At 43.0% G+C, this 13548-nt stretch overlaps 1 protein-coding gene across 1 annotated transcript in view; it reads left to right on the top strand.

Annotated features, from left to right (window-relative positions):
- prpf40a (PRP40 pre-mRNA processing factor 40 homolog A) overlaps window positions 1-13548 on the top strand; it is a 28786-nt gene extending 15238 nt beyond the window's left edge. The window contains exons 12-27 of the mRNA XM_083641647.1: window positions 1685-1796; window positions 4471-4535; window positions 4645-4809; window positions 7293-7401; window positions 7616-7766; window positions 8043-8176; window positions 8469-8583; window positions 9537-9628; window positions 9845-9961; window positions 10148-10285; window positions 10422-10517; window positions 10605-10691; window positions 11340-11430; window positions 11528-11592; window positions 11695-11850; window positions 12050-13548. Coding sequence (XP_083497773.1) covers window positions 1685-1796; window positions 4471-4535; window positions 4645-4809; window positions 7293-7401; window positions 7616-7766; window positions 8043-8176; window positions 8469-8583; window positions 9537-9628; window positions 9845-9961; window positions 10148-10285; window positions 10422-10517; window positions 10605-10691; window positions 11340-11430; window positions 11528-11592; window positions 11695-11850; window positions 12050-12139 — 1783 coding nt within the window. The 3' untranslated portion in view covers window positions 12140-13548. The remainder of the gene's footprint in view (window positions 1-1684; window positions 1797-4470; window positions 4536-4644; window positions 4810-7292; window positions 7402-7615; window positions 7767-8042; window positions 8177-8468; window positions 8584-9536; window positions 9629-9844; window positions 9962-10147; window positions 10286-10421; window positions 10518-10604; window positions 10692-11339; window positions 11431-11527; window positions 11593-11694; window positions 11851-12049) is intronic.

Below are 13548 nucleotides of genomic sequence, written 5' to 3' on the forward strand. Positions count from 1 at the left end.
TTTCTTTTTATTTTATATACAAACGACTGTCTTAGCAAATATAAAAATCACCATATTATAAAATTTGCTGACGACAGTGTTATCTTATCTCTTCTCAGTCAGTCAGACCAATCACATGGACCCATAATACAAGACTTTGTAGACTGGTGTGATCGCTCTCTTTTGGATCTAAATGTGTCCAAAACCAAAGAAATGGTAATCTCACCAAAACACATAGACATCGCTCCAACAACCATCCACGGAGCTGATGTGGAAATTGTCCAGAACTATAAATATCTGGGAACTGTGTTTGATGACAAACTGAGATTCAGTGACAATACAGATATTGTTGTAAAAAAGGCTCATCAGCGTCTGTACTGTCTTCGTAAACTAAACTCCTTTGGAGTCGACCAGAGAATTCTGGCCACGTTTTATTCTTCCTTTATTGAAAGTATTTTAACATTTTCATTTATCTGCTGGTTTTCATCCCTCTGTCAAAAAGACAAGAACAGACTGCAAGGTGTTGTCAACCTTAGCTCTAAAATTATAGGCAAAACACAAAGATCCCTAGTACAGTTTAATAGTGCACAAGTGCTCAAGAAAGCGCACAAGATAATCAATGACTCCACACATGTCCTTCATGTCTGTTTTGATTTAATGCCATCAGGAAAGCGCTTTAGACAGCCTGCCTGCAAAACAAACAGAAGGAAGTTTGGTTTTGTTCCAGAGGCCATTCGACTGGTGAACAGCCACAGTACAAGAAATGGTCAGTTTATCTAGACTAAGTCTGCACCTTGACCTTTTGATTTGAATATATTCCTTGTGGTGTTGGATACATTGTAATCAGGGATCTTGCTTTATCAGTGCCATTTATTGTATTTATTGTCTTGTTTTTTGTATTGTTTTTGGATGTGTACAAAGTACAGCTTGTTTGCAGTATTCATGCCTTAAATTGCCCCTTGCGGGACTAATAAAGTTTTTTGAATTGAATTGAATTGAATTGGTATACCAAAGTAACTAACTACACAGGTTCAGTCCATGGTGTACCAAAGTAACTACACAGGTTCAGTCCATGGTATACCAAAGTAACTAACTACACAGGTTCAGTCCATGGTATACCAAAGTAACTAACTACACAGGTTCAGTCCATGGTATACCAAAGTAAGGAGCATATTGAGAACCTTGGATGTGATGAGTTTCCATCTTATGATGTGTGTAGTCTGTCCTCTCCCTCTCTCTCCTCCTCCTTTCCTGTCACTCTAGTATTTGGACTCAGATGTGAAAATGCTGCTAACTCATCTCAATCCAAACCTTGTTTTTTTGTGAACACAACCCAAGAAAAGGGACATTTAGCAAGTTATCTCTGCTACAGTCGTCTAACAGATAAATGGGCAGTATATTTGAAGTCTTGAAGTAAAATAATCTTATAAGATCATCCCACGGTCACAGTAAATATTCTCAGGCCAGGCCACTATGATACTTGTACTCTGATACTTGTACTATGATACTTGTACTCTGATACTTGTACTCTGATACTTGTACTCCTTAATATTGGTTGCTTGTAATGTTGGTTATCTAAGAATAGAAGTGTTTTGTTGTATTCATGAAGTGATCCTGGATGAGAGAGCATCAGCGATTAATGGCTCAAATGTTAAAGGCCGTCGTAGCTAAATGAATCAAATTTCATATTTTTTCCCCCTTTTAGCCTCGGCACTGAGGTTGCTAAGGAGGAGCGGCCAGAACTTCAGAAGAAGACGTACAAGTGGACCACAAAAGAGGAGGCCAAGCAGGCCTTCAAAGAGCTGCTGAAGGAGAAGGTGAGTCTATAGCCATGCTGTCACATGGGATCAGTGCTCAAGTGAACTAGGTCAAACACCGGAGAGGCTGCGCTATTTCTCTAGGCCAAACTCTGCATCTTTATGTTTATTGACATGTAACCGTTGAAAAATAAACACAGTATCAGTTTGCTGTATTCATCAATATATTTGCGTTTTCAAAATGTCAGGCAAACATTTTGAAACCCCCCCCGGACGATCTAACCTGCTCTTTAAAAGTGTTCTATTGCAACAATAAGGAAATACCTTTAAAGTCTCAATACATTTCTGTTAATACAAATGATTGATTCCTCATTATGATAGTTCTGATAAATGAGTTGTAATTTCAGGGTTCCCACGGGCCCTTGAAAGTTTGTGAATGTGAAAAATCAAAATCAAGGCAGTAAATGTTTTTGAAATAAATAAGACACGGCTCATTCAAAGTGCTTGAATTTAGGCTTTTTTCTGCATCGAGAATTATGAGGGGACCGCCTCCGTCAAATTTCGCTCCGCCTTCAGCTCTCGATAAGTGAAAACAAAATATATTCCAACAAGCATTGAGAAGTGTTCACACATTCAAGCCTCTCTCTTTGTAACTGTGTAGTCTCAACGCCAGACCCAGGAGAGTTCTTACGCTGATACACTACGTTACTTACTGCAGATCTCTCTCTGGGTCTGATACACTGCCCACACAAAACTACTGATGGAATCCTGGCCAGTGATTGGTGGGTTCGGAATCCTGAACCTGACTCTGTTGACTTTTAGAAAATTGGTGCTACGACCTGTCAGTCATTGAATTGTTCCACCCTCAAAACAGCAGCGGGGGCTGTGAAGTGGCACACAGTCACACACTCATTGATGTGAGCTTCTGCTAGTTCACCTTGATCCATGTCTCAAACTAGGCTGTGTTGGGTCCTTGAATTTGGGGAGTTGGGCCTGGAAAGTCCTTGAATTTGATGTTGAAGAAGGTGTTGGGCGGGGGAAATAAAACTGGATGGGAGCTTTATTTTCTGTGTACAGATTCTAAGTTTATCGTCCGTTTGTCCGGCACCTGACCTGCTGAGCTGTTGTGCGCGCTTCTACTTCTTTCTTGAAGGTGTGGGAAGGAAGTCTGTAATCTGCAGAGGTGGGTTTTGGGTAGGGATGCACGATATATCGGCAATCATATCGGTATCGGCCGATGTTGGTCATTTTTTTACATATCGGTCATATCGGTATCGGTCAGATGTTGCAATGTTAATATCGGTTATCATTATCAGCCAAATTCTTCACATTGATATGAAATAATGCAGTAAATCTATGATTTATGGGCTTTTCCAAAGGCTTTGCAAATAAAGAAATGGATAACTTTTTCAAATTCAGTGTTAACATGTGTTTTTCAGTATGTACAAAATGTGATGATCATAAAAATGTGGTTTTATACAGATCATATCGACATCGGTAAATATCGGTTATCGGCCATAACAGCAATGTTAATATCGGTTATCGGCATCGGCCAAAATTTTCATATCGGTGCATCCCTAGTTTTGGGGCTCCAGAACAGAACCGATGGGACTATCCTAAAGCACATCTGGGTGCGACGTCTGCATTTGCAGTCCACAAAGTTAGCTTTTTTTCATACGTTGTACCAAGCAACCCCAAAAAGTGTCTGTAATTTGTAGGGGTATTTGCTGACTAACGGTTAAGGGTCTAGATTCTAGTATTTCATTGTAGTTTGTTTGCAAATCCTGGTTGAGCTGTCCCAAGATGATATGAAGATTAGAACCTGAAACCGATTTAGATGCACTTTAAAAATACCGTTAAAACTTTGAACCCTCTATCATGGTCCAACCTGATGTCTGTTTATGAGCACGGGCCTTTGTATTTTGATCTGGATCTAATCCTGCCCTCCCCTCCCGTGAGCCGCTGGGACTTAGCATGCTTGTTAAGCTTCGCCTCCTGTTGCTGTGTGGATGTGTTTGTGTGTCGGTGGTATGGTGGCTCAGCGCCGCCCCGTCACCGATGCTGCTGCTGCTGCTATATTTAGGCTCTTTTTTAATTTGGTGCCCACAGCTTTTCCTCCTGAGAGAAAGTGCTCGCGCGCCATTTCACTGCCACATCTTAATGGTTCTGTCGTTATGATTAGCGTTATTGGATCAGAGCCACGGGGGCTGCCCGGCCCGGCCCGGCCCGGCCCAGCCCGGGATGAGGCCGCGGAGATAAAGTGGCACGCCTCAGTGACTTACAACCACTGTGACAACTGACGAGCCAGATGCACCGAGTGGACTCGCCCCATAATGGAGGAAGGATGCGCTGGTCTCTAGGAGAGGCGCGTGGTGGCAGCGTTAGTCTCTGGGAGCCGCGCGTGGCGGCACTTACATGAGCCCTTGATGACATGTCTTTGAATTATTGGCGCTCCACACCTCTTAACCCGCCATCTATTAGTCATGAAGAAAAAGCATTGGCAGAGCAGCTAAGCCCCGCCCCCACCTGACCCACTTCATTCCCGCGTCACGTGCTTTCCATGTCTACACATACACGTGTGCGTTAACACAATCCCTTTTCCCCTCATCTATTGTTGTTTCATATATATATGTAGATGCAACGATTCCATTTGATGGCTTGTTTTACCGTCATGGTTTGAGGTGTAACAGACATTCCCCCACTTTAATTGAGTTTTATACTGTCTGGATTTCAGGGTGTGTCTTCAAACGCCTCTTGGGAACAAGCTATGAAAATGATTATCAACGACCCTCGCTACAGGTATGCTATTCTCTCCTGGGATCAGCTACTGTAAGCTTATTTACAAAACCAAATGAGGGCAATAAATACCGTCTCGAACCGCAATTCTTGCTTTTCTTTGTCATTCAAGTGCTCTTCCCAAACTGAGTGAGAAGAAGCAGGCGTTCAACGCCTACAAGGTCCAAACGGAGAAAGAGGAAAAGGAGGAGGCTAGGATTAAATACAAGGAGTCCAAAGAGACCTACCAGAGGTACTTGGAGAACCATGAGAAGATGACCTCTACTACTAGATATAAGTAAGTGCTGCAGTCCTCTCACAATAGAGGCAAAGTGCCTACTTCCTGCTTCAGCACTGTACCAGAGATTGTTATCTGCCATTTATTTGGTCTGAGTGAAATGTTATGTGGTCTCTCCTGTTTCTAAATATATTTGAACCGTTTGGTTTGAACAAGTAAAACTATTTTTATAAGCATTTTACGAAATGTCTATTGGAAAATAAATGGCGGATGAAAATCTCTGGTACAGTGCTGAAGCAGGAAGTAGGCGGTCACTTTGCCTCTCTATAAAATGTGTTTACACTTTGCTTTTTTCCCTCTATTGACTTGTGTTCCCCACAAATGTCAGTGTGATGATGTGGATGTCATCAGTGAAAGAGTTACACATGCAGCTCCAGCACTTTCAAGTTTGAGCTTTCTCTGACCTGTAGGCACACCGTGGTGGGTTCTCTCTGTACCTCCTCCATGCCCAGCTATTCACCTTTTTCCTGGACTTACGTTTCCCATGATTCTCAGCGGTTGCCGGTTGTCGACTTCCTGTTTAACATTTTTTCACTACCAAGGAGGTGCGCGCCGCTGTCAAAGAGTGGGAACGTTTGGCTTATTTGATCCGAAATGGCTAAAAATAGTAGTGTGTTGTGTGGTTGCATAGCGGCGATATTTTACAAAAACGAGGTCAATGTCAATTCACTGGTACTGTACGGGCTTATTTTAGCCGAAATTGCTAAAAATAATATGTGGTTGCATAGCGGCCACTTTTATTTTGAAGGCTAAACGTCCAAACCGGAACTCTTATTATTTGGTCATTGAACGGAGCTTTAGCGGTCGCTCTCTTTCAAGATTCAAGATATTGTCACTCCGTTGTACAATTATGCACGTGTGAAATTATTGTGCTGGGGGGCTCCATTACAAGACATAGGTAGGTACAAAGTCACAACAATTATTATGATTATTTTCAGTCTCTTTCGCTATGAACGGTCCTGGGCGGAAACAGGCAACCAGCAGCTGGAAACAGGGAGGGAGGGTGTCATGGAAACAGGGAGGGAGGGTGTCATGAAGCGCCCACAGTCTCACCAGGAAACTGGTGAATAGCACAGTGTTGCTATGTCACACCACAGTGTTGCTACGTCGTCACACCCTGAATGAACAGACCTGAGGAACATGGTGTCCTGGTGGCTCTGCGGGGCTCAGGCGCATGTGACAAAACTGCTTTGAATCTAACTCGTCATGACCTTTGTTACGTTTTCTCCTCCTCTTCTCCCATCTTCCTCGCTGAGCTGAGCAGAGCTACACTTCATCTAAAACATCTTCCTTGCTGAGCTGAGCTACACTTCATCTAAAACATCTTCCTCGCTGAGCTGAGCAGAGCTACACTTCATCTAAAACATCTTCCTCGCTGAGCTGTACACTTCATCTCAAACAGTGCAATACCCCAAAATACAGGTTTACTTCTTATTGTTGAGTAGACGTAAAGATGGAAGATATACACAGAAAATTAAGCAAGCTAGATTAATAGCGTGGGTCGTACCATTTCTTGAAAGTTTGTTAAATGCTTGAGTTTATGGTTTCAAGGTTAAGATTGGAATATGCTTACATTTTAATATACTAGTATATATATATACTAAAGTGCTTGATTTTCAACATAATCTGGTGTTTCATCTACACAATCACTCGTGTGAACCAAAAATCTTTTAATACCTGAAATGGAACGATCCTGTCGTCATATTGCCTCCTAGCGTCTCACGCAAGACGCGGAGCAGATAGTGGAGTGGACCGTCGCTAGCTAGATTAGAAATGGACTCCATGAAGGTCGTTTTTCCGTTCACCTCCGACCTCCGTCCGCTCCACGTTACGATGTACGGCCATGTACTCTCAGCGCTCTGAAAGTGCTTGAATTGTTCTCTTAAAAAGCTGTTCCATCCCTGTGATGAAGTGGCAGACTGTTCCGATGTCACTCCAGTCCATATTGTGTGTGACATCCAGCAGACCAGCGCTCTTTGGTCGGGTGTTTAGGGTGAAAGTCACCGTCACGGCCAGAGGGGACGCATGGATCGACTGGTGACTTTGACAACCGTCCGGACGGAGTGCAGCTGGCACTGGGGTTGTGGTGACCGGGGCACACAACAGGCAGCTAGAGAGTGACAGCGGGGCCTGTCTGACTACTAGACCTCTCCACAGCTTTGGCTTTGATGAGCATCCAGTTTGGGATCTGGGTCAAGAAAGTGAGATGTTTTGAAGAGATAGTCGTATTTTATTGACTATTTATTTTTTAGTGTGGTAGATTTCACAAGATTCGTATCAAGTGGATTCAACAGGGCATTTGATGACCTGTACATGGAAAACCAGTGTGCAAGGGATAAGTTTGCCCTATGAAATGCTGCCCTCATGTGGATAATTGTCATTGTGCAGTGTCCTCCTAACTGTGTGTGCAGTGTCCTCCTAACTCTGTGTGTGTGTGTGTGTGTGTGTGTGTGTGTGTGTGTGTGTGTGTGTGTGTGTACCAGGAAAGCAGAGCAGATGTTCAATGAGCAGGAGGTGTGGAGCTGCGTCCCAGAAAGAGACCGACTGGAGATCTATGAAGATGTCTTGTTCTACCTTGCTAAGAAAGAGAAGGTTAGGCCTTCAACAAGCAGCACTCCTCCTCATCGCTCACATTCCTCAGGCTCTTAGCAGGTCTTTCAATGGGGTCGTCAGTATAAACGTGCTTTATCACGATGCAGCATGCATTTTTCAACCCGCATTTGCAAATATCACAGATGGGGATGGGAGCTTCTGAATATTGGTTCAGTTAATGATTTCCCCTCCTACGCTCTATCTGGTGCTATAGGAGCAAGCCAAGCAGCTAAGGAAGAGGAACTGGGAGGCTCTGAAGAACATCCTGGACAACATGGCCAACGTCACGTACCGCACCACCTGGTCTGAGGCCCAACAGTACCTGCTAGACAACCCCACCTTTGCAGAGGATGAGGAGCTGCAGAGTATGAGACACATCCATCTACACATCTGTTCACTTACCTACTGCTGTTTGAAATCACAATGGTTTACCTTCACATCACATGTATTGTAATGTGAATATTTAGATAGAATATTTTATGACAATCATACATACACAAATGGAGCTGTTACTGCATTGTAACAGCATAAAGGAGAAACCAAAATGTACTCAAGATACAATCGGTGCGCTGGCTTCTATGTTAATGTATGTAGCCTTTGTGAGTTCGCTCTGTTGATGGTCTTCTGTTTGCTGTTGACAGATATGGACAAAGAAGATGCCCTCATTTGTTTTGAGGAGCACATCCGGGCGCTGGAGAAGGAGGAAGAGGAGGAGAAGCAGAAGACGCTCCTCAGAGAGAGGCGACGACAGCGCAAGAACAGAGAATCCTTCCAGGTGAGACGGTCTCTCCACCTGTATCTCACAAAACATCTCACACAACACTCTCAAACATAGGTCACCAGGTCAGGTGAGGGCAAGCTGGCCTGACATCCTTAACATGTTTTCACATTGCAAAGAAAAGTTTGAGCATAGCACAGTAGTCTGTTGTCTTTTGAATAAATTTATATTTTGTCTGTTGTGCTGCAATTCTGATTTGGACAGATTATTATTAACACTTTCACAAGTTCTGAGTGAAGAAGTGTATCTGTCCTGAACTCAAGCTTTGTTTTGTTTTTGTGTCTCACAGAAGTTTCTGGATGAGCTCCACGAGCACGGTCAGCTCCACTCCATGTCTGCCTGGATGGAGATGTATCCCACCGTGAGCTCCGACATCCGCTTTGCCAACATGCTGGGCCAGCCGGGTAGGACAGCAGGCTGCTGCACACCACATGTCTCCATGAGCACAATTCACTGAAGCACCAGGACACCATGCATGCACCAACACATCAAACACAATGCACTGAAGCACCAGGACACCATGCATGCACCAACACATCAAACACAATGCACTGACGCACCAGGACACCATGCATGCACCAACACATCAAACACAATGCTGCACTGAAGCACCAGGACACCATGCCATGCACCAACACATCAAACACAATGCACTGAAGCACCAGGACACCATGCATGCACCAACACATCAAACACAATGCACTGAAGCACCAGGACACCATGCATGCACCAACACATCAAACACAATGCACTGAAGCACCAGGACACCATGCATGCACCAACACATCAAACACAATGCTGCACTGAAGCACCAGGACACCATGCCATGCACCAACACATCAAACACAATGCACTGAAGCACCAGGACACCATGCCATGCACCAACACATCAAAGAAACATACACAGTCCACAGGATTTTCTTATTTTTCCTGAACACTCAGGACATAAATCCTGTTTCTTCTTGTCTCATCCTTTTTGCATCCTGCTGTGGGATGTGGGACACATGCTGCTGACGGTGTTCTGTCACGTTTATTCTTGTCTCGCTGCAGCATAGAACATAATGACGGCATTTTGTATTCATGATCTGTGCTTTCTGTTTCTCAGGTTCCACTCCCCTGGACCTGTTCATGATCTGTGCTTTCTGTTTCTCAGGTTCCACTCCCCTGGACCTGTTCATGATCTGTGCTTTCTGTTTCTCAGGTTCCACTCCCCTGGACCTGTTCAAATTCTATCTGTGCTTTCTGTTTCTCAGGTTCCACTCCCCTGGACCTGTTCAAATACTATCTGTGCTTTGTGTTTCTCAGGTTCCACTCCCCTGGACCTGTTCAAATTCTATCTGTGCTTTGTGTTTCTCAGGTTCCACTCCCCTGGACCTCTTCAAATTCTATGTGGAAGACTTGAAAGCTCGCTACCACGATGAAAAGAGGATCATCAAAGATATTCTTAAGGTGAGATCTCACTCTGTGCCACTGGGGGGAACGCACATTTATAGCCTAACAAAAAGTCACAGCAATAAATTGCACACTTCACATCTGGCCAATACCAGTGTTTATTCTAAGAAGATTGTGTTTGATAGATTTTATTTGGCACCATAATATTTTTATATTCATCATCTGATGCCGTGCATTGTTTTCAATCTTTCATGTCCTTCATGGTGCTTCCAGGACAAGAGCTTCTTGGTTGAAGTCAACACTGGCTTTGAGGACTTTGGATCAGTCATCAGCTCAGACAAGAGAGCCACCACACTGGATGCAGGCAACATCAAGCTGGCCTTCAACAGTGTAAGACTCCTGTCCTTCATACCATCCACCTCTGTAGCCTTGAATAGTTCCTACAGATCAATACAGATGCTCTTAACTGACGCAGGCAAAGCTTCACCTAAGCTTTAAGAAGGTCACATGTGTGCTTTGCCTTTAAACATCTCCATTGACTTGATAACAAGGTGATTGTGACGTCTTTGTGTGCAGCTACTGGAGAAGGCCGAGGCCAGAGAGAGGGAGCGAGAGAAGGAGGAGGCCAGGAAGATGAAAAGAAAAGAGGCAACCTTCAAGAGCATGCTGAAGCAGGCCACGCCCCCGCTGGAGCCAGAGGCTACATGGGAGACAGTACGTCCTTCACTCATTCTATTCATATGCTTTCACACCACTGTGTGCTTTCTATTTGGGCATATCACCTTGTTCATAGTGCTCGTTTAGCGTTTTTTTTTTTTTTTTTTTTATGACTGAAGTTTTGTCATCCCAGGTCCGGGAACGATTCTTAAAAGAATCTGCCTTTGAAGATGTGACCCTCGAGTCGGAGAGGAAAAGGATATTCAAAGACTTCATACATGTCTTGGAGGTAAGGCTCCTTTGCATGTAATCTCGATGGGAACGGGCTGTCATTCCCATCTTGATCTCCAGCTGACAGTATCTGTTGTGTTCACAGCATGAATGCCAGCATCACCATTCCAAGACAAAGAAGCACTCCAAGAAGTCCAAGAAGCACCACAGGAAGCGCTCTCGCTCTCGATCGGTTAGTGTTCTTCACCAAATCCTGCTTAGGCCGTCTCTGATCGTTCCTGTGCTACACTTAGCCAGGAGCCGTGGGCAGATCATTTAACAATCCTTAATTATGGTTCCCATAGGTCCTTGAAATCTTTGAAAGTTTGTATTTGAAAGTTTGATTAAGGCCTTGATTTTTTTTTTGAAAATGGTCATAAATAGACAGGGGTCATTGAAAGTACTTGAATTTATATATTTTGTGCAAGTTCAAAGTTATTTTGATTTTTTTTTACAACACATTCAAGCCTCTTTTTAATTCTGTGAGCTTCTGCATGATAAAAATTTGATATGATAAAAAATGACGGTAATGAACATTGAGCCGTTTCTCAAACTATGCAGTTTTGGGTCCTTAAATTTGAGGGGAAAGTCCTTGAATTTGATGTTAAAGGAGGTGTGTGAATTCTGTGTAATATACCGACACACCCTTCTCCACACCAGGTCATCATGGTTGTAGACCAGTTAATTTCCTAATGACTGATGGTTCTAGACCAGTTAATTTCCTAATGACTCTGATGGTTCTAGACCAGTTAATGGTTCTAGACCAGTTCATTTCCTAATGACTCTGATGGTTCTAGACCAGTTCTTTTCCTAATGACACTGTACCTTTCTGTCTTGGCAGGGCTCAGAGTCTGAGGAGGATGAATACCACAGGAAGAAAAAGAGGTCACAGTCCAAGTCGGCCTCTGAGCGCTCGTCCAGTGGAGATTCTGGTGAGCGGCTTCACAGCCAACATTTAAGTGGACGTATTAATCATCGTGCGGTGATGTGTTCGGTCACTTGACATCTAATTTTCCTGTGTGCAACCAGAGAGGAGCTATAATAAGAAGTCCAAGAAGCACAAGAAAAAGACCAAGAAGAGACGCCACAAATCTGTAAGTCCACAAGGCTCAAGAGTCCACTAAATACCTTGATTATGTCTTTATATTTATTTGAGACAGCTGTGAATGTACACTGATTCTGACCTTACTTCCTAGGGCTCTCCCGAGTCGGACAATGAGAAGAAAGCAAGAGACCGTGATGCAAAGCGTGAAAAGGACCTGGAGAAAGATAAAGAGAACGACAAATCCCGGGGGAAAAGTCACTCTGACTCCAAGCAGAAGTCTCCTAAAAGGAAAGCAGCCAAAGAGGAGGTTGGTTTTTTGTTTTTTTATTCCGGGAACTTGACCTAGGAATTCATAGCCTGAATTTTTTATGACGTTTGGCGTTTTTTAAGATTACCTGGATGCTGAAATAGATGGGGATTTGAGGAGTGAAATAGTTGTTAAATTTGCATGTAAGACAAGTTAATTTTCTTCCTTCAGTGCTAATTCCTTGCTGTGTTGCATTCAGGGTGGCTGGGATACCTCAGGCAGTGAGCTGAGTGAGGGAGAGCTCGAGAAGAGGAGGAGAACTTTACTGGAGCAGCTGGACGCACCGTGATCGTCCCTCTACAACCATCCTTTTCTCTTCCTCGTCCACTTTGACGTGCATCATTCCCTTCACACTCATCTGACTGTATGGCCATGTGCTACACCGAGCTCACATGCTTCTTTTGGGACTGATTTAATTTGATATCAGGACGGGTTGACCTGTGGTGACATGGTAGATAGCCCCTTTGTTGCCTTTATGCTTAGATACATTTTTTTAGTCGATTGTAGTTGTACACATTTTCCTTTGCCAATTGTTTTGATATCAATTAAAAGCAAATCCTAATGCCGTGCTGACTGACTCTACCTTGCAAAGAATGGCAGAGCTAGAATTGAGCAGTTTCGGGAAAGTAACTTGTCCACAAGTCCAGAGCTACGGGAATATTTCTGTTTAGACTTTTTAACTTCATTGCAGCTCTATGCTAGGATCAGTTCGATTTTAATTTGAACATTTGTTAAAGTCCTCTAATTGATATTTGTATGTAATAAAATACTATTTGTTTAGATGATGTCTCTAATGGGTACTGAGGGGGGATCTAGTGAGGCTTTAGTCAAATAGGATTTTTTTTGACATGAGAAAGGTTATTGGTGGATAAACTATAAAGATGACTTGGCTTGCTTGGATTACAAGTTTAATAGTCCATCTCTCTCTTGTCTTAATTTTAGCTACTGCTGCAAGAACCTAATGTCAGAGTATTGTGACAAAACCTCCAGTTATGTGTGGCCTTAAACAGAGGTTTGCCTGTACCAGAGCTCATGCTGTTGATGAAACGGTTGCAACAAGGAAAAAGAATCACTGCAGCAGGATATATCAAGTCAATGCCCAATATGATTTCATCCATTTCAAAGCTGTATAAGGTTGCCTGTTTGAAGTAATGCTCTTAATGTTGGTAATGAAACTCCCCAAAAGAATTCTGAAAGTCCTCAATCAACCAACTGATATTTGTCCTGTTTTCATGTATTTTTTTGATTTGGATGCTCTAATGTAAGGGATATGTCTGGTTTCTATTGTAGTCAAATGAAGAAAAAAAGAAAATTTGAATAATTTGCTGCTATGGTCGTGTTTTTGCTAGGTATTGTGAAAATCGTGGAGCACTCTGGAGATTCTCACCTGTTATACACATTTTTCGGTGATCAATTTCAACTAGAGAATACAGGGTTCCTACACATTTTCCATTCCAAAATTCCATACTTTTCCAGACTCAGAATTCTCTGTCAGACCATATTGACATCGGAGTACACAAGGGTGTCACTTTGTGTTGAAAAGTGGTGGGGACATGTCCCGATTGTAAACATGGGTGGATGTGGTTTTGGTTGTTTTTTCTTCTTTTTGCTGTTTGAAGCCAGATTTAGAGGAATTATTATTACACAATAATTACAACAATTAGTCTCTGAATAATATAATAGTAATAATAACTAGGC

The sequence above is a fragment of the Poromitra crassiceps genome (assembly GCF_964638095.1).
Source record: "Poromitra crassiceps genome assembly, chromosome: 8".
Lineage (NCBI taxonomy): Eukaryota > Metazoa > Chordata > Actinopteri > Beryciformes > Melamphaidae > Poromitra > Poromitra crassiceps.